General features: G+C 52.7%; 1 protein-coding gene across 2 annotated transcripts in view; it reads left to right on the plus strand.

Annotated features, from left to right (window-relative positions):
• Ngef (neuronal guanine nucleotide exchange factor) overlaps positions 1-27,877 on the plus strand; it is a 63,100-nt gene that overhangs the window by 30,295 nt on the left and 4,928 nt on the right. For both annotated transcript variants that reach the window (XM_076865628.2, XM_076865629.2), the window contains 6 exons: positions 5,622-5,914; positions 19,781-19,941; positions 21,169-21,321; positions 22,893-23,022; positions 25,225-25,299; positions 27,245-27,334. In XM_076865628.2, coding sequence (XP_076721743.1) covers positions 5,622-5,914; positions 19,781-19,941; positions 21,169-21,321; positions 22,893-23,022; positions 25,225-25,299; positions 27,245-27,334 — 902 coding nt within the window. The remainder of the gene's footprint in view (positions 1-5,621; positions 5,915-19,780; positions 19,942-21,168; positions 21,322-22,892; positions 23,023-25,224; positions 25,300-27,244; positions 27,335-27,877) is intronic.

Consider the following 27,877-nt stretch of genomic DNA (forward strand, 5'->3'; position numbering starts at 1 on the left):
GTGTGGAGGGCCCACCTGGGCAGAGCCAGGCTGATGGCCAGGGACTTTGCAAGCCAGGAAAGGGAAAGTCGAGAAAGAAGGAGCCCCAGAAGCCCTTGAATAAGGAAGGGAAACCTCTCCTGGAATATGGCTCTGGGGAGACACCCAAGGAGCAGCAGGTATGTCCAGCTCCTATAGGCCACCAAGAATTCACAAAGGGGGCTGAGAGTGTCCAAAGAACTCCATGCCTTGCACTGAGAAATTGCTTGTGACATCAGGCTAGTTCTCATACCATTACCAGGGGCACCAGTGCATGGACCTCTAGTTTCCATTCATCTGAAAGTGGTACTGGCTGCTTAGATGTTATTAGAGCAAGGACAAAAAGGGCCTTTGGGTCCGCCCTGCTGGGACGGGCAGTGTTATTAGAGCAGACTACTTGTTAAAATAAAAATTCTGAATTTGGAAATTTTCTTGTCTAAATAATATATCATTATTGTCCTTTAGCCCCAATCACTGGAACAGACACAATGTGTCCTCAGAGTGGAAAGGAGCTTCTGTCCCTATAGGAGACCTGGCATTTGGGAGGCTTTTCAGGCAGCCCCCCTCCTGGCTGGCAGGGAGCTTTCTAACCCAACCCTGAGAGGAGCGAGCCCCTGTGAAGCTGGGGGCGGGGGAGTGTGCACTGCGTGCTGTTAGGCTGCTCTGACTCCCAGAAGTTTGTCTCCTGTGGCACCCTGTACGTCAGGTTGGGGTGGGGGCACGGTGGGGGCCTTTCATTTTGTTGGCTGAGGAAGTGGAGAGGGGCTAGTCTGAAACTGATGCCTGATTTCAAACACAGGGGCTCCTAACCACTAAGGCATATCCCCAGTTCTTTTTTTGTATTTTATTTAGAGACAGGGTCTCACTGGGTTGCTTAGGGCCTCACTAAATTGTGAGGCTGGCCTCAAACTTGTGATCCTCCTGACTCGGCTTCCTGAACTACTGGGATTATAGGTGTGCACCACTGCGTCTGGCAGAAATCCTGATTTTGCAACAAAGATTTTCCCAATGCTCTGCCACATTGTCCTTTGTATGAGGAGAGCCACCTCTGCCTCAGCATATGATGGAAACTTTGGCTTCTACCCTCTTGAAGGGGCTCTTCCGTGGCTAGGATCAGGGCCATGACCAGGAAGGAATTAGGGTGGAGAGGGGCCAAAGTCCCCATCTGCTCCCAGGAGACAGAGCACTTCCCCTGGAGCTGCAGAAGCTCCAAGCTGGAGTCCGGGCCCCTGAGACTTCTGTCTGCCATCATGGGCCTAAGTTTCCTCACCTGACAGTCAGCAGAGACGCTGAGGTTCTGAGCCTTTCCCCCACAGCCCCTTCTCCATATCTGCTGGTGTCATGGGGAGCATCTTTCCCTGTTTCCCGTAGGTCTCCATGGGTGGGCGAGGGACAGCACAGAGCTGTCCCATGCCATCTCAGTCTTCATTGGAGACTCAGTGGCTGGGCCATGCAGGTCCCTTCCCCAGCCCAGCTGCCCTCAGCTATGTGAGTGAGAGGATTCTTCACCAGGTGTCAGGAAAGGACCGCAGGGTCCTGAGGGCAGAGTGAAATCCAGGGGACAGAAAGTGGAATGAGTTTGTTTGCATTTTGTAGACTGTGTTTTGGATTTTGCAGTGGCCACCACTCAGGTTACACAGAATGTTTAGTGACTGCACACTAGAGTACACAGCTGTTGTCACAGTGGCTGTGGCCCCAGAGATCACACAGCCTGAGCCCCTGGAGTGGGGTGTGTGTGTGTGTGTGTGTGTGTGTGTGTAAGAGAGAGAGAGAGATTGTCTATGCTTGGCACATAGAATTGCTCACTAAATCATAATTGATTCCCTGCCCTTCAAATCGTATTTGAAGAATGAAATAAAAAGGAATCCTCTTCAGGAGGAGGGATTTGAAATGACTCAGGAGGCTTTGGCCAAAGGAGCTGGGGACTCACCCTCCTTCTCCAGCCAACCTGTTTAGATCTTTTAGTAAGAGTTGGAACTAAGCTTTCCTATTCCACATGCATGTGATACCAAGTACAAGCTTTTGTAAATTAAAAAGATTTACAAAAGGGAAAATTAACTTCCATATAAAGTTGTGCTTACTGAACATATAAATATAAAGTAGGAATACATGCTATATTCACAACATTTTGAGCTGAGGCACAGTTGAGTGGTAGAACATTTGTCTAGCACATGTGAGGCCCTGGTTTGATCCCCAGCACTGCAAAAAATAAAAAATAAAAAAAAATAAATGCAATACTCTGAGTACAGCGAGTTCTCAGATAACATGTAGTTCCTCATATAAATCTACTGTATTTGGTGGTCTGAATTAGATTATACAGTAATCTGAATTTAATGCAAACAAAAAACAAAAGATTATGAAAAGTAGTTATAATAGCATGTCAAATAATTCTGTAATCATAGTAACTCCAGAAAAAAATTGGAGTTCCAATTTATGTTCTAAATATATACCTGAGGAAAAAAGTCTGCATTTTTTTAATTCTAAAATTATTTTGGCTGCAATTAACAGAATATCTAGCAAAAACTGATCTTAAATGAGGAAGGCAGCCCATGTCAGTCAATGAGTCCAGGGGTGAGAAGGTCCTGAATAGGTTCATCACCCAAACAGGCATCACAGAGCTTCTCCTCCTCAATCGGCTGTAATCGCTCCAGGCATCACACCCTCCAGCCGTAGTCTGTAGCAGCAGGAAGGGTGCTGTCTTTTAGTGTTTCTTGGGGAGAGACATCTTTTTGAGAAGCCCTTAGTATATGTCTCCTTTCTCTTTCTCTCCTTGGCCAGTGTCTTAATCTGTATATAACAAAATACCTTTTGAGACTATAACAAAATAACTGAAACAGGGAATTCATACAGAAAAGAGATTTATTAAACTCACAGTTCAGAGGTCTGAGAGCATGGCACCAGTCTCTGATGGGCTCTGATAAAGGTTCCCTGGTACTATTACAAGATGGTGGGTGGCAGCATAATGGGATTGAGCAGGAGAGATTACATGCAAAAGATTCCAGGGCCAGGCTCACTGTTTTTAGCACCCTTTCTTTCTTTCTTTCTTTAGTTGTAGATGGACACAGTACCTTTATCTTATTTATTAATTTTTATGTGGTGCTGAGCATTGAAACCAGTGCCTCACGTGTGCTAGGCAAACGCTCTTACCACTCCACCACAACCCAGCCCCAAGAACAACCCATTTTTTATGTGTGTGGTGCTGGGGATTGAAGCCAGGGCCCTGTGCATGCAAGGCAAGCTCTCTACCAACTGAGCTGTATCCCCAGCCCAACAACCCATTCTTAAACTGAGGTTCTTGTGGAGTCCTTAAAAGGAAGTGGCCCATGGCCTAGATACCTCTCAACTCCACCACACTGGGACCAAGCCTCCACCTCGGGGACAAGCCATATCCACACTCTAACACTGGGTGACTCATTATGGTTCTGGAGGCTGAGAGGCCCAGCATCAGAGCTGATTCCCGATGGTGAGGGCTCAGATGGCCCTTTCCTGGAGTCCTCATGTTGCAGGAGGGACAATGCGGCTCCCCTCAACCTCTTTCATAAGGACAGTGCTCTGTTCATGGAAATCACTTCCCCAGATGCCCCACCTCTTAGACGGTCACCCTGGGCACTAGGTTCCAGCATATGAACTTGCAGGTGTCACATGCCCATGCCCAAACCCACCGCTGGCAAGGGGAAGGGAGCTGTCAGGGAAGGTGTCCCCCAGTCAACATCACCCACGTCCTGGAGCACAGATGGGCGGCACCCAAACCAAACCCCTGCCCTGCTACCTGGGAAGCCAGGGTGTGAGGGACGGAGGGGAGCCCCTGAGAGCGTCTGCCACAACGTGATCCCCCCCCAGTGCTGAAGTCTCACGCACCTGTGAAAAGTTGGAGGTAGTTCTGCCCCGGATTAGCTGCCTGCAGCATGCGTAAGATGTGCTTTCTGAAATGTCAGAAGTATGCTAGGTCAGACACTCCGAGGAAGCTTGGAAACTGCATTTTAAAAGGTGTTCAACAAATGTTTGAGGGCCTCGTGGGTGCGAGTTAAACATTGGAAGGTGAACCCAGGTGGAAGCCTCCGTAAGCATCCTGTCTGTCAGAAGCCCAGGAAAATAACGAGCTTGATGGCAACAGTCACGTGTCACAATTGAGCCCATTTATGTGGTGACACTCAATTGTCCTTATAGGTCCCCAACCTGAGTTGTATTTAGCATAGATCGACTTTCATTCCTTTGTCACATGAACTCTATATTGTGTTCTGCTGGATGGTGACATTGCAAAGCACAGGGGCTCATTTAAAGGCTTTATGATTTAGAGTCATGGAGCATTGGAAGCCAACGGTGTGACCCGCGGATAGACTGATGAGGTTCCCACCCGTGGATGTGACTGACCCAGCTCACGTATCCAGGGTCTCCGAGGTGGTCTGTTCCTCTCTCACCCCTTCCCACTGTTTAGACATGCTTAACACGTCTCGGCTGTACTGAAGGAGAGGGTGCTTTCCAAGTGGACAAACCTAGGGGTCCCAGCCACTGTCCCAAGCTCCAGACCAGTAAGTCCAGCTGCCCAGCTGGGTTTCTCCACTGGGGACCCCAGAACATTTTCATCTCTGCACTACCCCACCCCCAGTCAGAGCCTCCACTCGTGTTCCTTGTCCTCTTGAATGGTGCCACGAGACCCTCTTGCCAAGCTGGTGACCTGGATTTTACCCAGCACCAGCCATTGCTCTATGTTGGACTGCCCCTGAGTCGGGCCCTGGGCTCTGTTACTACCACCACTTCCTCTGCTGTCCTTGGAACTGCAGCCCTCTCCTACCAATCTGGTTCTGCTGAATGCAACCCAGGCATGCTTGCCTGAGAGCTCCTGGGGCCTCCCTGGCCAATGGGCAGAGTCCTGTTTCTGTGCGTGGCTGACAAGACCCTTGCGGCTGACCTGTCCCCGCATCCTTGTGGAAGGCAGGGTCGTGTGGAGGGACAGTCCCCCTGCCCACAGCCAGTTGCCCTGAAGGGGTTTTTTTCTCATGGAGCTGCTACATCCGTTCCAACTTCTCATACCCCCGAGTCTTCCTTGAGACAGGTGCATTTGCTTTAGAACCGGCTGGGGAAGCCATGGGAGACTGTGCACAAGAGACGGGTCCCTTTGGACTCCTCAGGTTGCTGAGACAGGGATTTTTCCTCCATAAGCAAATTGACAGCTACTCCCACGCCATGGATGAGTGTGCTTGAGGGTCACTATTGGGGCATTAGGGCTGTGGGAAGGTCCCTGCTGGATGTTGAGACCTAACCGGGACATTTCCGTCAACAGCGCTCTCCCGGTTACTGACGCATCAAGGTCTGCCTTCTCGTTTTGCTGAAGAAAGCCCGCATTTGTGTGACTGGATTTTGAATCAGAGACTTTTCTTAGTGGTGGAGAAAACTTGCACATTCTGGTCTTCCCCACGAGGGAGAGGAGGCAGTTTGCTCTGTGGTCCAGGAGCCTATTACTAGGAAGCGAGAGAGCCCGTCTTTCTCTGTGTGCTCCTCAGTAGAGCATCCCCTCGCAGTAAGAGTGTGACGTTCTAGTGATTTGAAATGATTGCCATCAAAAATCTTGTTCTTTTTAAAAATACAACGCTTTTTTATTCCAGGGCTCCTATATCAGGAATACCGAGATAAATCAACCCTTCAAGAAATCGAGACCAGGAGGCAACAGGACGCAGAGATACAGGGCCATGAGGATGGGTCCCCGACCGGCGAGGACACGCCAGAGGAAGAGGAGGAAGAGGAAGAGCCCGCGAGCCCACCCCAGAGGAGGGCTGTGCCCCAGATCTGCCTGCTCAGTAACCCCCACTCGAGGTTCAACCTCTGGCAGGACCTTCCAGAGATCCAGAGCAGCGGGGTGCTGGAGATCCTGCAGCCCGAGGAGGTCAAACTGCAGGAGGTAAGCGCAGGGGCTTCACTTGGTCCCAGCTGATGGGGGGCCTTCCTCTGGGGGCTGAGGTTCTGTTGTGGTTCATCGGGAGGATGACTGGCAGGGCGCACCCATGAGACCACGTGGGAAAGAAGGCATTATCTCGTGGGCAACTGAAGGCACCTGTAGCCTCTAGGTCAGCCCCTCCCCAGGGCTGAGGCCCCAACAGGCGCGCGCCCTCGGGTGGGAAGATGGCGTTTGCGCACCCTTCTTGACTGCCATGGGGCGTTTCTGCCAAAGCACCAGGTGATGCTAAGCCTGTGGTGACTGTGAGATCACCCCAGCCACCTAAGCTGGGTGACAGAAATCTGCTGTACTTCCTTTCCCTTGTCATCTTATCCCCCAACTTTATTTGGGGGCCATTTGAACTTTGGAGGAACGGGGGTGCTGAAAGAAATCCCCCCACGTGGCCACCCCCAACCCCAACTGGGCAGAAATCAGGGCCGTGAGTCTCTTGCCCGGGTTTGTAGGCAGGATCCTTCGGCTGACCTTGGGCAGTCGTGAGGTTGCCTGGTCTGCAGCTGCAGGGAGAAACAGTGGGACAGAGACAGAAACAAGTTTCGGGGAACCTCAGGGCTTGTTTTAATGGAACAAAGATTATTCGGGTATCAAGGAAAGTTGTGTGATTTAGAGAGACAAGCGTATGGTCAACTCGAGGAGAGAGGACCTGTGGACGTGTGTGTGTGTTGATTGTATCGTGTGTGTGTTTGTGTGGTGCTGGCGAGGGAAGCCGGGCCTGGTCGTGCTGGGAATGTGCTTTCCACTGAGCTACATCCCAGCCCTCTTGTTGTTATTTAAAAAGCAAAACAGCCCAGCTACTTGGGAGGCTGAGGCAGGAGGATCTCTTCAGCCCAGGAGTTCCAGGCCAGCCCACGCAGCAGAGTGAGACCCCTCTCTTAAAAAAAAAAAAAAAAAATTAAATACAAATTAAAAGCAAACATGGTAGACTGTAGCATCCATTGTGAATGATTAAGACTGAGAACAGCTCCCGATCTGTGTCCTCTAACTCAGACTTCGGCTTCCAAGCAGGTTTGCAGTAGGGATTCACCTGCTAACCTCCTGTCCTGTAGAAAAATGAGTTTAAATGCTGGCATCCCTCCTGGCTCTTGAGCAGGGATTTGTAAGTGGCTACATCAAGAGTTTGTCTGTTTTAGGAGACTTCTGATATAAAACTTAGAGATCAATCATAATATGTAGAACTTAAAAGAAAGCATGAGCCTTTCACAACATAAATGTAGCTAGAAGCAGAGGAAGGGCCTTTTGTATCACATAGAAAAGCACAGCAAACTGTAAAGAAGCACAGGAAACAAATAGCATTGAAAAAGGAGGCAGAGTTAATAACAAACCTGTCAGTTATAACAATAAATGCAAATTTCTGAAGCTCCTCCATTAAAGACGGAAGTCTCCCTTGTACCACAAAAGTAAATGACTTCATTATTATGGGATGGTAGAATCACCGGGCCAGCAAGTTAGCAAAGTGAGCAGGAGTCACCTCATGCTGTTAAAGGTGTCCTTTACGTGGATAAAGGTACCACTTTATTTTTAAGTATTTTAACGTTGCATGTATGACTCATTGCTACACTTGCATTACTTAAAAAAAAAAAAAAGTCAAACAACACTAAAGTGTCTACCTAGGCCTTTTCTTTGACCTTAGGTTCCCGTTGGAGAACTAGCTTCATCTAATTTGCCTCTTCTGATACAGCACAGCCTTAAGGCACCGTCTGCTTTTGGAGTTTAGACACGTAGGACGACTCCGTCAGAAGCCTTCTGGGTTGTTGTGACGCTGTCCCCAGTGCTGCGCTCGAGGTTTTGGCTTCACCCTAGGGGCGGTTTGGTTTGGTTGCGGGGTGTTAGCAACTTGCCTTCCATGAACTCAGAGTTTTCAGCTTAGTTTTTATAAAACGCTCCCCTGGCACTGGCCACCACTGATTCTCAGCATTAAGTGGTAGATGGTATCACAGGTACAACTGGCTTGAAGAAGTTGAGGAAGGGACACAGGTGGCTTGAAGTGCAACGAGCGAGGTGTGTGTGGAGTCTGCCCAGAGCGCTCCGTGGGCCCCACAGGGCACCAGGGGACCTCAGTGAGGCGGGGAGCACAGGTGGCTGGGGAGAACTCCTGCGTGTGGCCTCCTAGCACCCACGTGAGCGGTGGCTGTAGGGAGGGACCTCACCCGAAGCTGCTGGTCAGAAGTGAAGTGCATTTTGAATGGTAGTGGACCCCACCACACCGTCGTTCAAAAGGCAGTACAGGCTGAGTGTCCCTAGGACGAAAATTTGAAATGTGAAATGCTCCAAAATCAGACTTTTGAGGCACTGACATACCACAAGTGAAAAATTGATACCATGAAGCTTTGCTTCATGTGTTAAATTATTTAAGATATTTTAAATGAAATTACCTCCGGGCTATGTGTATAAGCCTTTTTGAAACATAAATGAACTCTGTGTTTAGACCTGGGTCCCATCCCCAAAATATCTCATTATGTATCTGCAAACATTCCAACCACCCCGCAGGTCTGACGTACTTCTGTCCCAGCATTTTGGATAAGGACGACTCAGATCCACACGGCCACCCGCAGTGTGAGGGCCATTCCCACCGCCCTCCTGGCTCTGTCGAACATCCTGGTTTTCTGTGATCTGTCAGATAAACTCCCGCTTGTTCCCCTGCCTGTCCCCAGGACTTGCTTGAACAGCCTTTCAGGCAATTATCATTTCCCTTTCTTTGTCAGGTGGCTGTTTTATTTTTCGTCCTTTTTTAAAATTGGTTTGTTTATATTGGTGTTCTGTTCGGTTTATTAGCAGCTTTTTGTACATTCTGGATGTTAATTCTTTTTTAATGTACTCAGATGCTTTTTCACGGTGGAGTGTGGGGAGCAACAGAATGTAGTGATTATCATTCTCAGTCCCACTCTACTTCTTAGCTGTGTGACCTGGGAAATACAGGTAACTTCTCTGTTCCTCAGTTGCCTTATCTGTAAAATGAAGATGTGTGGTTCATTTTCTGTTGCTAACCTGAGACCAGGTGATAGGTAAAGAAGAGTTCATGGTTCTGGAGGCCGGGAAGTTCAAGGTGGCTGTGCAGGTGAGGGTCCTGCTCTTCAACTCACGGCTGGAAGTTGAAGGACCAGCAGGCGTAGGGGAGAGAGCAGGGGGCACTAAGCTCCCCTAAGAGCTAATCCCCCTTGAGAGGAGAGCATGAATCCACTAAGGAGGGCGACCCACAAGCCCCCTGAACTACTGCAGCGGGGACGGGGTCTCCATGTGCGTTTTTGTGGGGACTGACAGCATTCCGTCGGGGTTCCTGGCGCTGCCTCCCGGGCCTGTGCACTGGGGGAGCTGACCTGCTGGCTTTGCTGAGGGTGTCTTTCTTCGTGAAAATCTATCACTGTTTTCACCTGAGGTTCCCAGGATCAGGGAGGCTGGTCCTCAGAGCACACTGCGCAGTGGAGGTCACGCGGGATCGGGGGCCGTGTGAACTGGAATGTGGGGTCCAGCACATGGAGCCCAGGGACCGCCCTGCTCTTGTAACCCGCGTCTGAGCACAAGTGGCCCCACATCCTCACGCTGTAGTGGTGGGGCACGCCTGGCCCTGGGGGCCTGAGACAGTGGCTGACTGCCAACGTTGTCCCTGGGCTCTGTCTCTTCAAGCTGTGCCACCCGCCCTGGTGGAGGCTGACCACTGGACACATCACCAAAAGTTGGTCATCGATTAATTAACCGAGATGTACAGCTCCTTAAATGATGACTGAAGTGGTCCAGGCCACGTGTCTCACTACGACGCTGTGGAACAAGAGATAGACGCTGTTACAACTTCACATCAGCCACGTGGCCACCGCTTCTAACCGAGGAGATGGAGGATGCTGCTTAACATGTCAGACTGTTTCAAAGAGGAGGAGGGCGCTGAGTTCAAGGTGCTGTGGAATGGAGGGGGTCGGGCAAGGCTGCATTTGGATAAAAATACTCTCCCTGCTGGGCTTCCATTACTAAATAAGGGAGAAATCCAGATCAGATGAACTTCTCCCTGGCCAGGCAGAAGACGCCCTCCAAACACGCTTCTGAGGAGAGCAGCTGGCCCAGCTGGGAGGAGGCTCTGTGAGTCTGAGAGAGCAATTTTCTAGGAAAATACGAGCCACCAAAAACTGACTCAAAACCAAAAATATCAGCCAGGCACAGTGACAGCCATCTGTAGTCCCAGCTGCTCCGGAGGCTGAGGCAGGAGGATCGCTTGAGCCCAAGAGTTCAAGATCAACATAGCGAGACCCCATCTCTTAAGAAAATCAATCAAAGTTTTAAAATAAAAATGCTAAAAACACAAAGATACACCAGTGACCAAAAACTCACTGGCAGAAGAGATGCCGTGGCCAGCGCAGGGGGGCCACCGTCACAGCAGGGCTGCCCAGAACACTCCACAGTGAGAGGATCGTCCCACAGCTATCTTGCCACGGTCGCCAGCCTCGAGTGGAACGTGGTTCCTGCGACTGAGGAGCTGAGGGCTGGACCCGCGCTCTCTCTCTCTCCGATGTCACTGCAGCCGCGTGGCGCTGGGCAGAGGTCAGCGGGCTTCTTCTTCAAGGGCTAGATAATGGCTGGTGCAGTCTCAGTCGGGACCGCTCGGCCTGCTGCCCTGGTGTGACAGAGCTACGCACACAGGCAGGAGGGGGCCTGCGCGTGTTCAGGAAAACCAGATTTACAACCCGCAGGCTGCCGTCTGCCCGACCTGGGCTATGGCATTCAAAAGAAGGAAATGCCCAAATTATCCGAAGGTAGGGAACATTGACAATCAAAGCTGCCCTTGTTGACATGCACATGCAAAAACATCTAAACCCACAATTGTAGGTGAAGACATGCTGAGAGGCTCCTCTCTCAGTAACCAGTGGAACCAGGAGATGTCAAATCAGCAGGGATGGGGCTGGGGCTGGGGCTCATGGTGGAGCGCTTGCCTAGCATGTGAGAGGCCCTGGCTTCGATCCTCAGCACCACATATAAATAAAATAAAAATAAAGGTCCATCAACAACTATATGTATACAGTTGGGATGTGGAAGAACTGACCACCATCTGCCAGCTGGAGCTGGTTAACTTTTATAGACGACTCCACCCAACCACAGCAGAATACAAATTTTTTTCAAGTACACATAGAATAGTTACCAAGACAGACCACAGCACACCTCAACAAGTGCATAAGAAGTGAAATCATACAAACGGTGTTATCTGACCCTAGAGAATTAAAATAGAAATCGCTAATGTGAAATGACTAGAAAATGGCTGGGGGCGTAGCTCTGTGGCACATACTTACCCTGCATGCACCGGCCCTGAGACCCATCCCCAGCACTACAGGGGGAAAAAGATAACAGGAAGATATCCAAACACTTGGAAAATAGACAACACACTCATAAATAATCCCTGGGCCCAAAGGAAGATAAACACACAAAAATTTGCTATTTTGTTTTGTTTGGGGGCTCAAATGATTTGTCCCAGTCTGCTTTGTCTTTTTTATTTTCTGTTTTATTAATTAATTAATTAATTTTAATTAGGTATATATGAGAGCAGAATGCATTTTAATTCATTGTACAAAATTGCAGCACAACTTTTCACTTCTCTGGTTGTATACAATGTAGCGTCGCACATATGTGCAGACATACATGTACCTAGGGTGATGATGTCCATCTCATTCCACCATCTTTCCTGCCCCCATGCCCCCTCCCCACCCCTCACCCCTTTGTCCCATTGAAGTTCCTTCATTTTTCCCATGCCCCCCGACATTATGGATCAGCATCCACTTATCAGAGAGAACATTCAGCCTTTGGTTTTGGGGGATTGGCTTACTTCACTTAGCATGATATTCTCCAACTCCATCCATTTACCTGGAAATGCCATAATTTTATTCTCTTTTAATACTGTGTAATATTCCATTGTGTATATGTACCACAGTTTCTTTACCCATTCATCTGTTGAAGGGAGTCGAGGTTGGTTCCACAGTTTAGCTATTGTGAATTGAGCTCCTGTAAACATTGATGTGGCTGCTTTACTATAATATGCTGATCTTAAGTCCTTTGGGTATAGACAGAGGAGAGGGATAGCTGGGTCAAAAGGTGGTTCCATTCCAAGTTTTCTAAGGAATCTCCAGAGTGGTTGCACCAATTTGCAGTTCCACCAACAATGTATGAGTGAACTTTTTCCCCACATCCTCACCAACATTTATTGTTGTCTGTATTCTTGATAGCTGCCATTCTGACTGGCATGAAATGAAATCTTAGAGTAGTTTTGATTTGCATTTTTCTAATTACTAGAGATGTTGAATATTTTTTCATATATTTGTTGATCAAATGTATATCTTCTTCTGAGAAGTGTCTGTTCAGCTCCTTAGCCCATTTATTGATTGGGTTATTTTTTTTTTTTTTTTTTTGGTGTTAAGTAAAATTTTCTGTTTTAACAAATGTTGGCAAAACCCAGATTTCAATCAACTAGAAAACTCTTTTCAATAAGACTATGAAAGCACCACAAAGAAAAATGGGTAAAACAATTCACATAGAAGGAGAACAAGTGGGTAGTGAGTAAATGAAAAAGAAATCAAACTCACTAATAATCAAAGAAATCCCAGTATTGAGGTACTGTCTTCTGCATTTCAAAAAGACAGAGACTTTTAACCCAAATCTAATCTAATCTTTTAACCCAAATCATTAAAAGCCTAGTGCTGGGGGGATTTTATTTTTTTAATTTTTTATTCTAATTTGTTATATAAATGAGCATTCTGTTACATCAGTGATAAGCAAAGCATAGCAATCATTGTACCAAAATTCCAATAAGAATATTTTTGTACCTTTTCTAGTATTTCTGTCTAGAAATTTGTCTTGCAAAATAATAACATGTGTGCACAAGTATTTATTTATTAGGATGTGCATCCCAGCAAAAAATTTCAAAGAATGAGGAGAAGAAGTCTAAATATCCAACAGTAGAGGAATTATTTAGTAAGACAGTATATAGCTATCCAAAGACATAGCATTAAAAAACATGTTTTCAAAGAATAAAATAGCAAATATTCATGATATATAACATTTTAAAAAGCAGAATAGAACATTCATCTATAATAGATTGTGCAAAGAAAATAAAAACTTTATACATTTTTGGCTGTTTCCTGTGGATCAGATGAAGAAATTTGAAGATACCGAGGCGGATGGAGAAGCAATGTAGTTGCGTTCAGTGGTGGGAACAGGGACACGCAGGCTTCGGTGTGACTTGCTCCGAGTTTTGGGGATTGGCTTTTCATATTTAAAGAGGTCAAAGTAAGCTTTCTGTCTTGTAATGAACACAAAGCTGAGCTGTCAGACTCTACGCTCCCAATCTTTGGGGTCCCATGCCAAAGCCCGGAGGCGACCCCTGCTGCCCCAGCTCCGTCTGCTGCCGGACCCCTCTCCACCTTCACAGATCTGGGTTCCCACCGGCCTCTGAGCGATGGTTTTTGAGTCACTGAGAACAGGACACTTGGAGAAAGTAATTGGAATATATTCAGATTAAAAGAACAGGAAGGAGACAAGTTAAGAAGGGCAGGGCTTCCCGGTGAGCAGCAGGGGGCTCTTCCAGGACCTGCAGGAAGGGGTGGGACACGGAAATGTCCTGAAAGAATAAAGAGAAAGAAAGGGAATGTGACTGTGGAGGGGGAGGCCAGGGCCACGCAGATGGCACTTGATTCTCCCACCTGACACCTGGCACTGTGGGACCGGCACAGCCTGCAGCTGCCATGCCTTCAGCCTGGTGGGCGGTGTCCCCAGCACATGCAGGACCTGTCTCTGCCACTTGGTCTCCATGGCTGGGTGTGCAGGGAGTGATGTTCTGAGAATCTCCAGGGGACAGGGACACACACAGGTACACTCAGGGGCGACGGCAAGTCCCCAGCATGCCCAGAGAGCGGGAGGGAGGGGCCCAGTGGTCCCCAACACAGTCTGAGTCCGCTCGGCCTCTCTTGGGTCTTGTTTGGCAGCTGCTTTCACTGCTCAGGACTGACGTGTGTTGCCTTCTTTGCGCCTGCAAAAAGGAAAAAGGAAATTGCTTGGGGTTTTGCTGTTTGTGTTTTCTTCTTCTGTACTTATGTACGAACAGCGTGCCTTTATTTTATCTGTTTATTTTTATGTGGTGCTAAGGATCGAACCCAGTGCCTCATACAGGCTAGGCAAGCGTTCTGCCACTAAGCCACAACCCCAGCCCAGGCTTAGGGTTTTTATATGATGGGCCTATCAAAAACTTAAATTGTGATTGTTACTTTATTAACCAGCCTTCACCAAATCTCTATCTATAGGGTTAACCTTAACAATTCAGCAAGAGAGTCTTAAATTGGGAGGGGGCCAGCTCTTAAGGTGGCAGTAGCCATCACCCAAAACGTCAGGTATTTCTTTGATCTGATGTTCTATTTGATGCAGAAAATAAACACCACTAACGATTTAACCAGATAGTAAAATTAGCACATATAATTTTTGAAATGAATCATTTGGATAAATAGTTTATGCATCTGATATAAAATTTAAAAAGAGCAGAAGTATTTGCAGAGGAAGAGTCTCCCCCACCCCATACCTATCCTGAGCTGCCCGGGTCCCTCCTCAGCCGCCTGTTTGCGGTAGAAGGTGTACGCTTGCGCTGTTGTATCAGTAACAAGCTGCTCTGGGCATCGCTGTGAGCCTGGCTTCCTTGACACTCAGCAAAATACTTATCATGTCTCTCTAGAGCAATCTTTTTTTGTACCAGGAATTGAACCCAGGGACACTTACCCTTGAGCCACATCTCTAGCCCTTTCAATGTTTTTCTTTTGACACAGGGTCTCACAAGTTGCCTCTCTAAGTTGCAGGGGGGCCTCTGTGCGTGAGAGGCTGGCTTTGAACGTGGGAGCCTCCTGGGCTGCTGGAATTACAGGCATGTGCCCCTGCGCCTGGTAGCAATCCATTTTTTTGCAGCTTTTGGGGGCTCTGTTGTTTATCCGGTCCATATTTAACCAGCCCCTGTTAATGCACATTTGCAGTTGAAAAGGTCGTGTCTCAGGGATGTTCCCTGCAGCATTATTTAAAATCATGCAAAGACAGAATGCCCTCAGTGGGTCCGGTGGGGACCGCTGAGTGGAACAGCGGGTCTACAGGCCACTTGTGTTTGAACTGGGAAGACACCGCCAAGTTGTCCCCATGCTCTGTCTGTGGGTGGGTGTGCTCTCTCCCCACCACGGATGTAGCACATTATCTAGCGATTTTACCTGGACTCTCATGCTGGATGAAAAATGGAGTCTGGTTCATCTGTATCCCTCTGTGAGGAAGCCTGAACATGGTGTACATTTATACCTGCTTTAATATATAAATTTTTTCAAATTGCTTTGTTACCGGGTTGTCTTGAGGAAATTTAATAATCAGCATTGTGATGGGGGCTTGCTGGAGCTGGGCGGGGACTGCTGGTGTCAGGGGGTGCTGTTGGCCCTGGTACCTGCACCCCAGGGCTGCCTTTAGGATGGGGCTGTGCCTCGTCACACAGAGTGGCACTAGAAGTAGTTGTCACTTGAGCCCACACACAGGCTCCGGCCTAGGCTCCAGAGCCCTGTCCGCTATGATGTATTGGTCAGAGAAAAATCCAAATTTACTGAGAAGAACATGACCCCTGCTTACTGAGTGGGGGTGACTCTGCAGGTGGACAGATGTGGCTTCTCAGAGCTCAGGGCCGCAGCCCTCCCTGTTCCTGACTCTGGCTCTTGGTGTCCATCCCCACATAGTGGTCAAAGGGGATGGACCTGAAAATGTAAACCAGACCTGAGGGTCTCCCACTCGTCCCTGTCAGTGATGGCCCACCACATGCACAGAGGGCCCTCCATGTCCTGCCCCCTCCCTCACCACCATCCTATCTCCTGCCCCCGAGAATCCATCTTTGGCACTCCTGGGAATGGGCTGTCTTGCCATCCTCTGGGGAACAATCCCAGTGTCCTCCTAGGACAGCCCTCTGCCCGTCTGGCCAGAGCACCTTCCCACCACTTGTGGAGGCAACGACAGCGGTTGGACGGGAAATGCCCAAGTCAGGCTCTGCGACGGGACAGGCTCTGTGGCGGACCAGGCTCCAGGCCAGGCATTTCGCAGTCGCTTCCTGATAGCCACACGACGAGTCAGGTGGCCATTTGTACATGAGGAAACTGAGGCTCAGTGGGAGGCCGAGCAACTGTCACTGTGGCAGAGGTTCTGGCCAAGTCCCCACTCCAGGGCCTCAAGCCAGTCTGCAGCTCAGCTGCGCACAGAGGGACATGCCCACCAGTTACGTCACAGTCCTCGAAACCCTGGAGAAATGCCCCGCCTTGACGGGATCTTATGGGTCACAGGGAATCCAGGGCGGAGCTGGCTTCGCAGTGGCGGGTGGACAGGCCTTCGGAGTGGCTGTTGCAGATACCAAGTGCAATAGCCAGGGCTAAGAGCGCCATTCGGGGACCACGCTGTGATTCACAAATTTGGTCAGTCTAATGAGTATTCCCCGAGGATGGGAATCCTAGGCTGGCCGTGGGCTCAAAGCAGCTGCCCTGGTGGGGACGCAGCCGGCCGGTGCCAGCTTGGCCAGAGCATGGGACATCAGGCTTCAGCAGAAGTTGGGACGCACACTCACATTCATTCACACTCGCTCTCACACACACCTGGCCCTGCCTGCTCCTCGATGTGCCTCAGCTGGCTCCACTGCAGGCTTCTCTCACACCTGCTCTCTCTGCTCCCCTGGGCTGTGAGCCTATGGTGACAGCAGGGACTGTGCCCGTCACCTGGGAGCTCAGGCCTAGACCCTGGACACAGCAGATGTCCCGTGAGCTCTGTGGCACCAACAGATGCAGGAGTAAAGGAGTGAGCAGGCTGGCCAGGTCCCTCGTTAGCCCTGTTCCACCTACAAAGGCTTCAGCCTCTGATAGTAAAGTTACACGGATAAGGAAAAGGCGACCATATTGATGTCACAAATACCAGGACATACGCCACAAGACAGACACCCTGCCAAAGGAGAATTCGCAGATGATCAGTTGCCTGTAAATGGATAAGGGGGGGGGGGTGAGTGCTGAGTGAATGGGCTCCGCCAGCCTCAGTGAGCAGTGGTTCAGGCCAGAGTCAGCCTCTGAAAGGCCAGGCCTGGTTGTTCCCGACCACCTCGTCCTCCTGGCGTCAGGATGACAATGCCACCAGCCAGGGAACCCGGGTGGACCCGGGCTAGGGAGGCCCTTACATGCATAATCGGGGTGCTCTGGTAGGCATCCTTCCTGGTGATGTGGTCGACAGACCCCTCTCCCTGTGCCGCTGTGATTTGGGCTCAGTGCCCGCTGCCCCATACCTGTGGCGCCCTGTACCTGTGACACCCGTCTGGATCACCTTTGTTAGTTATGTGTGCCTGGAGCTTGGGAGCCGTGAAGGCTTGACATTGTCTCGAGAAAATTAAATTTAGCAGCAGGAAAGTGAGTTCCTGACAGCATCTGTAGCCAAGAAAGCTTCCAGGAACCTTCTCATGAGGGGCCTCCCTTGTCCAGGCTGGGTGTAGGTAGATGGAGCAGCCAATGGCTAGCTGGGGGGTCAGTGCTGGGGCTGTAGGTCGACCACCAGGAGTCCAGGGCCGTGCGTTTTGTGTGGGTGCTTATTTTCAGGTGGACAAGGCAGTTGTGGTGCAAGGACGTTATGGAGAGGCCACTGCTTGGGTCAGCGTCTTGGTTCTCGCTGTCCTTGTCTCAATCAGGGGCAACCTGGTGGCCCAGGGCCTGTGACTGGCGGCTCAGCCCTGGAGGATGTCACTGTCAACCTGGTTGCGAGGCAGGTCTGCCCTGCGGGACATCCCCGACTTACAAATCTGTTCCTCATCTTAAAGTGCCTGGCTGGGTGGCTGTTGGCAGGGCTGCTAGTGACCGCAGTCGCCCAGCCCACCCCCGCCTGCTGCAGTCCTCCAAACCCTGGAGAAATGCCCCGCCTTGACGGGATCTTACGGGTCACGGGGAATCCAGGGCAGAGCTGGCTTCGCAGTGGCGGGTGGACAGGCCCTCGGAGTGGAACGTGGCTGTTGCAGATACCAAGTGCAATAGCCAGAGCTAAGAGTGCCATTCGGGGACCACTCTGTGATTCATAAATTTGGGGTCAGTCTAGTGAGTATTCCCCGAGGATGGGAATCATAGGCTGGCCGAGGGCTCAAAGCGGCCACCCTACTGGGACGCAGCTGGCCAATGCCAGCCTGGCCAGAGCATGGGACATCAGGCTTCATGGCAGGGGCTGTGCCCTCCCACCACAGAGGTGGGTGACTTCAGGCACGTGGCCTCAGCTCTGCTCCTGCTTCCTTCTGGTGACACAGGAGCTTCTATGCCTCCTTCCTGGGGGACCTTGGGGATTGAAGGGACAGCTGTACAAAGACCCTGTCCCCAGAGCCTGTGTGTTCTCCCTCCCTCCTTCCTGACCCCTGGAGCTGGAGCCTGCTGGACCTGGGGAGGCCAGAGCTCTGCCTTCACCATGGCTGTGTCTGTCCATCCTCCTCTGCCCGGCCGTGTGGGTTCCCAGGACTGCCCACAGCCTGGGGGCAAGAAACCTGAGGTACTCACCCACAGGTGTGGATGCCAGAGGCCTGAAGTGGTCTCTTCAGGGCTGCGCTCCCTCCTTCTCGGGGAGAGTCCTTGCCTCTTCCAGTTCTGGAAGCTCCAAGCGTCCCTTGCTGTGGCCACACCTCCCCAGCCTTTTCTCCATCCTGTGTGCATTCATCTCGGCTCCCGGTCTCTCCACTATGGGCACGCCCACCAGAAATCCAGGATGACCTCACCTTGACATCCTTAACTCACTTACATCTGCAAAGACCCTTTTCCAAACAAGGTCACACTCACAGGCTCTGGAGACTAGAACGCGGGCGTAGCCTCCTGGTGTGGGCACAATTCAACCCATTATATTGTCCCTCTGGGGACCTGAGCCACCCTAGGCCGATAAAAAGTGGAGGAAGGTGGAAGGTGCCAGCTGACCTTCCAGATTGAGGTCATTGTAAGCACGGAAGGCAGGCAGGCCAGGCTGCTGCGTGTGCTTCACGGAGCCACACTTGAGAGGGCAGAGCTTCGGTTAGTTTTGTGGTGTTCACAGCTTCAGTGGATAAACAACAAAAAATGCACGCATGCACACACGCACACACGTGCACACATGCACACAGACGCACATGTGCACACTCACACATGAACACACATGTGCATGCACACATGCACACACACACACAGATGGAAAAGAGGTGCCTCAGAAGAGCTTATTAGATTAAGGATTTCTTTTTCAAAATGAAGATTGTTTATTACATTATAAAATCCAACCTTAGGAGCGATGATACAGGCTCATTTTCTAATTTTCAGACAATTCAAAAAGTAAAAAAGGAAACAGTCCCCCCCGAATTCCTCCCTGCTGGTGCCGGAGGTGTCATGGTGACCCGTTTCCTTCGAAATGTTTTTCTGGGCGTGTGGCGTCGGGGACCTCTGCTCGCCGACTTTCCCTCCTGACTCTGCCAGGAACCCGGGCAGGAACCCGTGGCCTGGAGGACCCCCACCCTGGGCTGACCTCACGTGCTCCGCCTTCTCCAGGTCCTGGACCTCAACTTGTCCCCGATGTCCATGGCAAAGGAAGAGTTGTTGAGAGCGTGCTCTCAAAGGGCAGGACACTGTGCCCTCTTTCAGGGGGCTGCTTGACCCCTTGGGAGGGGTGGCAGCGTCAGGGAGCAGCCGTCCACACACCTTGGTGTCTCCCTCACAGCCGGCTGGGCTTCCCGGTGCCTCTGAGCAGGAGGACGCAGTTGGGCTTCCCTGGAATCAAGGCAGTGACCACAGGGTCTCCTGTGTTGTGTCCCCGCCTCCCCTGACACAGGCCATGTTCGAGCTGGTCACCTCCGAGGCCTCCTACTACAAGAGCCTGAACCTGCTGGTGTCCCACTTCATGGAGAACGAGCGGATGAAGAAGATCCTGCACCCGTCAGAGGCACACATCCTCTTCTCCAACGTCCAGGACGTCCTGGCTGTGAGCGAGCGGTGAGAGCCGCCTCCTGTCCAGGCGGCCGAAGCTGGCCGTGGTGCTTGTCTCAGGGCTGCTCTGCTCTTGGTTGTTGGGAATTTTCCATAATTAATATGACCAATAATGACATAAATCCAAGATCCACCTCCCCACGCAGCGGGGTAGCCAGTGGCAAGTCCCAGGTCCGTCCCCATCAACCATACCCTGTGGGTCTCCATGGAGCCGTGGCCGGGAGGACCCCCACCCTGAACTGGAGCCATGCTGAGTGGTCTCTCTTATGCACGGAACCCACAGTTGTCCACTGCAGTCCGTCTCTCAGGCGGGTGCTCGGCCAGTCCATGACCTGTGGGTGTGTCCCCCTGAGCAGTTCACCCTCCTGCAGTTACAGAGCCCCGGCTCAGGCCCCTGGGCTAAGACCTCTGAGCGTAGCCTGCCTCAGGCTCCCGATCCTCTTGGATGGTGTGAGCCGTAGTTGGGGGAAGTGGTTTTGAGCTTATGGCTGGGCCTGGTTGAAGTCAAGGGTGAGTCAATGGAGGAAGAAGAGACATCCATTGATTCTCTCAAAGAAGGAATGAACTCGGGCATATTATCGGGGTCAGAGGCCCACTCACCACCTCACTGTGGCCTGGGCAGCTTGGCTGCTAAAGGCCACATGGGGAGGAGCTGACCAGTGTCTGCACTCAGCTGTGAGCCCCGGGCATGCCATGTCACATGTGGCCCTCTGCACTGACACCCACCTGTGTGTTAGTCCCTCCACCTCCCTGTGGCAGGCCCATCTGGATGGCTCTGGACACAAGGTCACTGAGGCCTGAGCAGCCGGAGAGACCCTCGGCCTTGGCCTCCGCACCTCTTATCTATGTGCTGATTCCTGTTTCACTGTGGGAAATCCCGAGGTGCAGAAGTAAAGACACCCACACAGTGAGCCCTGGGCTGAGGCCCCTGCTTCAGCAGTGACGGGCAGCACAGGGCAGTCCAGGTTCCCTCACCCCGCCCACCCCCATGGGACCATCCTGAAGCAAGTCCTCATGGTCATTTTACTCCCTCCGCAAACACAGCAGTCTGTCCAGAGACAGAGATGAAGCGTCTGTCTACCCCCGATGCTGTCGTCCATCCAAACCAGATGTGCCCCTCCAGCGTGCAGATTCCGGGCCAGTCTCCTGGACCTGCGCGCTGCTTTGTCCCAGCCAGGGTGTGTCCTGAGCCTGCCTGCCCCGCATCCTCAGCCCAGCCGCTGCCCCTTGCAGGTTTCTCCTGGAGCTGGAGCACAGGATGGAGGAGAACATCGTCATCTCTGATGTGTGTGACATCGTGTACCACTACGCCGCCAGCCACTTCTCCGTCTACATCACCTATGTGAGCAACCAGACCTACCAGGAGAGGACCTACAAGCAGCTGCTGTGAGTGTCCCCCCCGCCGTCCCTGCCCTCCCTGGTCCCAAGGGCCCCGAGGTTGGCCAGACTGGTGACCGCATCCAGACCTGCCACCCTCCAGGCCAGTGACAGTGCCCAGACCTGGCATGTTCCTAGAGCCTTACCCCACTGGACCCAAAGTGAGTGAGATGTCGTCCCCAGACCCGTCCCAGACCGCCGAGCAGTCCCTGTGCACTCAGGGAAGAGGAGGAGGCCGAGAGAGCCGAGAGATTGAACCGGGGATGAACTAGCAGAAGGGAGGAGCAGGGCAGGAGCTGACTTTGTGGCTACCCAGCCGTGCCCTTGGCTCGATTACCAATCCACCATGTCAGCAACTCCCTCTGAGGTTTCAGTTGACAAGATAATTTTTCGGTCACCTTGCCTCTGTTGAGTTTTTGCACTGGTCACTCTTAAGGTACTGGGGCCATCCAGGAGGGCACTCAGTTCCACTCAGAAACTTCGAAGGCCTTTCCGAAGGTGACCTTCCGCATCAGAGAAGAGCAGAACTTCTGAGCAATCCTCATTGGGGAAGGAGGAACAGGATCACAGGCCAGGATACACGACAGGCTGAGGTGGCCTCTTGTTTGTCCTGGGAACGAAGGCAAGGTCAGGGGTTTTATGAGGACAGAGAGGTCCTCGCACGTTGGGGCAGCTGGCAAGCTTGATTGGCAGCAGCTGCCATGCCACCCTGGTCTTGTGGTCACAGTTCCGAGGACAGTTGCTGAGAACACAGCCTTGAGATAGAGTGGCTGCACTGGCCTTACAGGGCAGCTCCCGAGACAAGAGCTGGTGACCGGAGAGTTGCCCCCGTGGCCTCTCAGCTCCATTTAGATGGTCTGACAAGGATGCTTTCGTCCGGATGCCTGCTATTCCTTTGGGTCTGAAGCCTGCCCTTGGCTGGCCTTTCTGTGGGACCCCAGGGTTACTCGTGCATGAATTTGCGCATCCAGGTGCTCCAGGGTTTGGGAATTGGAACTTGAGGTCAGGCATTGAGAAGAGGCACATCCAGCAGATAGGTGCCCACGCACCACCGTGCCCAGGAGCCCTGAGGCCCCTCCCTGTGCCACGTGAGCAGCAGCAGGCAGAGCGCCACCACTCGGCACGTGCAGCCAGGGCTGACACTCATCTCCCACAGCCTCCCAGGCCCTGTCAGCGCTGTGCCCAGCCCACCTGTCAGAAATAGCTCAGGCCCTCCTGGCAGGTGATTGGCGCCTGCTGCCTGTTCCCGTCACTACGTGGGTTACCTCGCCATGGTGTCCTCCTGAGTGAAATCATCTAATTGTGTGTCTGATTCACAGACTTGGCCACACAAAGAATCCTCGCCCTCCCACACGCCACCTATTTTGCAGACTTCACGGGCTGGGCCTGCGAAGTCACTATTGTTATTTGACTTGTGCATGAACAGTTGATTTCCCATTAGAAAAGAGACAGAGAGAAAGAAAGAACTCGACACATTTTCCCTGACCGTGGGTCTCCGGGTCCCTAGGAGCTGTCAGTGGGGAGGAAGCATCTCCATGTGCACCTCCAGGAGAGACCCACTGCTGTGTCTGTGTCCCCAGCCAGGAGAAGGCAGCGTTCCGGGAGCTGATTGCGCAGCTGGAGCTCGACCCCAAGTGCAGAGGCCTGCCCTTCTCCTCCTTCCTCATCCTGCCCTTCCAGAGGATCACGCGCCTCAAGCTGCTGGTGCAGGTGCTGCCGCTGGACCGCACCCCCGGGGCTCCGCAGGGTCCCCGGCACCACACGGTTCCCTTCTGTCTCCCCAGAGCTCTGTTGGCTTTCTAGGGAGACCATTTTTTTCCACAAGTACTAATTAAGCTCCTACTGTGTGCCAAGCATCTCCCTGAGCTGTGAGGACCCAGCCAGAGAAAACAACCAGGAAATGGTTTTGACCATGAGGACAATTAATGAGGTCACCAAATTAAGGTGACTCCCTCGCCACTGCCAGTGGGGCAGGGGGCAAAGAAAGCTAAGCGACACCGGAGTCTTGGCTTGGGAAGGGCCAGCCAGGAGGCCATCTGGAGGAAGGGGCATTCTATCTAGAAGGGACTGGATGCACAAAGGCCCTGGGGCAGCAGGGTTCACAGGAACAAGGTGGGAGTGACTTTGTCAGAGGCAGACTCGGGGCCTGGGGCTCCATCCTGTGTGGTCTTCACCTGACCTGAGGGTGCTTTTCCGGGCTCACTGTGGCAGCTGCAGAGGAAGGGCCGGAGGGACAGTGACTCAGTGAGCTGAAATCAGCAGCAAAGGAAGGAGGACACACCAGGAGAGACTCCCAGGCTTTTAGCCTGAGCAGCCTGGTGCCCTCAGGGAAGTCAGGAGGGGAGGAGCCAGGGCTGGGCTGGAGCCAGTGGGGTTGGCCGTGACCTTGAGCAGCTGAGGAGCCACTTCCAGTTAGAGGGAGAGGTCAGTATTTAGTAGAAGAGGCCACCCAGGAGGGAGAGAAGGGGCAGACAGGCCCTGGGACAGAGCCCCACCTGCCTGAGAGGGAGCAACCAGGAGAGAGGGAGGAACCAAGAGAGGCGCAGCCACGGACCCTGCAGGGGACAGGCCAGAGGGGTAGGGGCAGGGCTGCCCCGCCAGGACAGCAGCTGGCCGGTGTGTCCAGTCAGGTCCTGAGCCTCAGGAAGCCACTGGCCGTGGGCAGTGAAGGGCCATGTGAGTCTCACTGGGGCCCCAGATGATGTCCTGGAGCCACAGCTGTGGAAGTCAGGGTCGGGGTGGGGCGGGGGGCGGACACCAAGGGGCAGCTGGCTCAGAAGCAGAGGGGAGGAGGCAGGGAGGAGGTCTCAGAAGCACAGGAAGCAGCATCAAAGAGGTAGCGGCTGAGGGAACCCACGAGGCTATGGAATAAAGGAGGGACGAACGGAATGTTTTTAACTGAGAAAAACTGAAACAGTTTCTAGGGATGCAGAGTAAACGGCTTTGACATGTTGTAGAGACGAACATACATGGATATATAAAGACCTTGATTTATGTGGGATGAAAACCAGTGTCAGATTGAAACCCACCTGCGTGGTGGTGTAGGAGAGCAGGGGTAACTGGGGGCCCCTAGGGAAGGACTCGGAGGAAGAGTGTTTGGGGATGAGGTCCACCTGGAACTGCAGGTCCCAGCACTAGGGTACCCAGGGACATGCTGAGATGAGCACACAGCAGGCCACGAGGCTGACACTGTCCTCCATTTGAGGCCACCAATGTGACCTGGTTGAAAGGAGCTTTTGCTCTAATGAGACAGCTGAGCAGCACTGGCCAGTAGGGACAGTTAATGACAGGGTTTGTGACTGTCATTAACAGGGTTTGTGACTTCCTCGCATGGTGAGGAAGGAGCGGAAGGTACCTGGGGAAGCTCGCAGGTCTCTGGCTTGGCTCCTGGGAGAGGAGGGCAGGCAGGGGTGGAGGAGAGAGCTGGGGCCAACGCTGGGGCAGCTGGAGACATTGGGTACAGCCATGGTGCATGACAGCCAGGAGGACTGGGAGATGGAGCCCAGACACCCAGACCTCACCAGGCACCCACACCATGGGTAGGGAGGATTGCCAGGAGAAACCACGCCCAACTCAGGGAAAGCACCCTGAGCCCGAAGTTTTGTTAATTGAGGAAAATGGAACAATTGGAGAAAAGACAATTGTTTATGGATGGGGCCAAAGTTCAGGAAGCCTCAGGACCAGGCTCCCAGCAGCAGCTGAGGGAGGGAGGGGAACCGCAGGCGCCCCCCAGGCCCTTGGCGCCTGTCCAGGACAGGGGCCGGACTGGGCTGTGCTCATCCTACCCTGGCAAGCCTTAGGATGGGGAGCCTCAACCCTTGGTGTGTCAGATGGAGGGCTGTGTGTGTGTCACGGTCACAGCTCCTGGGCTGGCTTGGCAGGAAGGGTAACGCAGCCTGTCCCCACTGGCAGAACATTCTGAAGAGGGTGGAAGAGAGCTCGGAGCGTGAAGGGACTGCCCTGGAGGCCCACAGGGAGCTGGAAATGGTGAGTCCCTCCTGCTTGCACACGGGCCAGCCGGCCACTTGCCCCACATGGGCCACCCTCCCGCCAGCCCCCTCATCTCTTTAGACCAGGCCTTCCTTTAATTTTTACTTTTACCATCAAGAAAAGTCACCAGAGCTAAAAAGGTGCCCAACGGTGCTTGAGCAGAACTTCCTGCCCCCGGGACCCCCTCAGCACCCTCCTCTACTAATTTGTTCATGGCGGATGTTGGGGCAGCCACAGGGCACTCGGGGACACTCTGCCCCATCGTGGAACTCTGCCACCATCACAGGCCCAGGCCTCCATCAGCTGTCCGGTGTTGCTCATGGCAAGTGTCTGGGGCCCATACAGACCCTAAGCTTGTCTTTGCCTCTCTCCTCAAGTCACAAATGGTCTCCCTCCCTCCTATGGCTGTGTGGAGGCTGTTCCTGTTCTTCCTGTCCACTGGCAAGCTCTTTGTCCCAACCCTGTCCCTCCACCCCCCTTCCCCATCCCTCAAGACTCACCCCCGCACGTGTCTCCTGGGAGGATTCACCGGCCCTGCCCCAGAGCGCTGGGCTTTCCCTGCGGCTGAGTGGAGGGTCCTCTCCTGGTCCTCAGAGAGGCAGAGGACTCCTAGAAGTGTCCGGCAGGCAGGACTTGGGAGGGGCCAGCAGCTCCGTCTGCATCCTCGAGTGCTCCCGGGCTCTGCCCTATGTGCCAAGCGGCTGCATCACTGCAGCTGAGAGCCAGTTGGGGCTGCTGTGTGGGATGTCTCTGCTGGGCTCTTGACTGCCATGATGGTGGACAGTGGGGTGCAGAAGTCCTTTCCACTCTGTTACCGAGGGGCAGAACTTCGTGAAAGGAGTCCACCTTCCGTGGACGAGTGGCATGGTTCCTTGTTTGGGCTGCTGCCATGTCCTTCACCCAGGCAGTGTTCACAGAAATTTGCTGGCAGTTGTCCCCTTTATCATTGGCAAGGACAGTTCTCCTCCTGATCCTCACAGGGCAAAGCTGTAGCCACCACGGGGCCGGCCAGGAGGCTCAGCAACCTGCCAGCTGGGCAGCACCTGTCAGAGCCCCTGCCCGCCCAAGGCAGAGCCTCCTGTGCCCCCGTGCCAGCCCCACTGGAGCAGCCACGCTGGGCTGCAGGAGGCAAGTCCTGTCAAAGGCCACATGCCCCAGAGGGTCTCCCTGCGGTCATCGGGGGGCCAGGGGATGCTTCCAAATAGATTCCTTTCTACTTTCATTTCCCTTTTGCTTTTAATGAAGGGTATACTCTGTTTCTCACCGCTCACTTTTTTAAAATAAAGGGTTTTTTTTTTTCTAATTTATAAAAGTAATTGATGCTCAACACAAGAAAATTCAGAAGATGCTCATCAGCAAAAAGAAGAGATCGAAGGTGCCTGGCCATCTTGTACCCAACTTCCAGCAGGCTGCCAGGCCTCCAGACAGACCCTGTGCACGCAGGCGCACACACGCTTTCTTTGCCAAAGGGGATTAGTTCCTAAACTCCCATCCAATTTGGTACATGCAGAGTTCACGGCCTTGGTTGCGGTTCCATGGGACTGTCACGTGGGTGTTCTGTCATCATCCCAGTCAGTCCCACGTGATGGACGGGTCTCATGCTCAGGGACCCCCCACAGGCACAGTCGCCTGGCCGCTGCCCTGGCCTGTGAGCCAGCACAGAGCTTAGTTCCTTCAGAACGAGGCCCTGAGGTCCTGGTGATGTCGCAGCCCCAGCCTCTTACTGGGGAGCCAAGGAGTCACATGCGCACCCTCCGTGGGCAAGAGGCCAACCCGGTGCCTCACAGTACATCTTCCAGCCCGGCTGACACTGTGCCTTGTTGGGAAGTACCCTCTGGGGACAAGGCACTGAAGGTCACCAGACTCTCAGGTTTTCACCTAGAGAAAGGAGTGTGGCTGGGACGTTGGGTGGGCTGGCCTGAGGCAGCGTCTCCTGTCCCAGGTGGTGAAGGCGTGCAACGAGGGCGTCAGGAAAATGAGCCGCACAGAGCAGATGATCAGCATCCAGAAGAAGATGGAGTTCAAGATCAAGGTGAGCCTGGGGTGGGAGTCAGCCTGCACCGCACCTGTGCATCCCACCTGTGTGCCCAGACTTGCCCCGGCCTGGGCCACCTCCCCAGCCCTGCTGAATCCAGTGCCCATGCCCAAGCCCGTCCTCCAAACTTGCCTTCTGAGAGCGAGTGCCTGGCTCCAGCGCTGCCTGCCGGCCCGAGGCCCACTCTTAATTACTCACCGTGAGACCTTGAGCTGGTCAGTTCATGGTGACAGGGACTACTCTAGGATTCTCATGTCTGAGAATTTTCAGGTTATCAACCTTCTCCCCAAACTTTACATAAAACTTTGGCTGTTACTAAAGCCCTGAGGGCCCCTGGGGCCTGCGTTTCTGGTGACAGGCACCCAGCACACAGCGCCCACCAAGGGCCCCAGAGATGGGCCTGCTGGGGGAGGCCAGGTGTTTTCTGGGCTGACGGCCAGTGCCCCACTCCCACCTGTTTTGCACAGCCAGGGCCAGCACCAGCCCCTGCAGGCCGGCTCCTGCTCTTTGGTAGCTCTCTTTGCTCTTCCTGTGAACATG

The sequence above is a fragment of the Callospermophilus lateralis genome, chromosome 9 (assembly GCF_048772815.1).
Source record: "Callospermophilus lateralis isolate mCalLat2 chromosome 9, mCalLat2.hap1, whole genome shotgun sequence".
Taxonomy (NCBI): Eukaryota; Metazoa; Chordata; class Mammalia; order Rodentia; family Sciuridae; genus Callospermophilus; species Callospermophilus lateralis.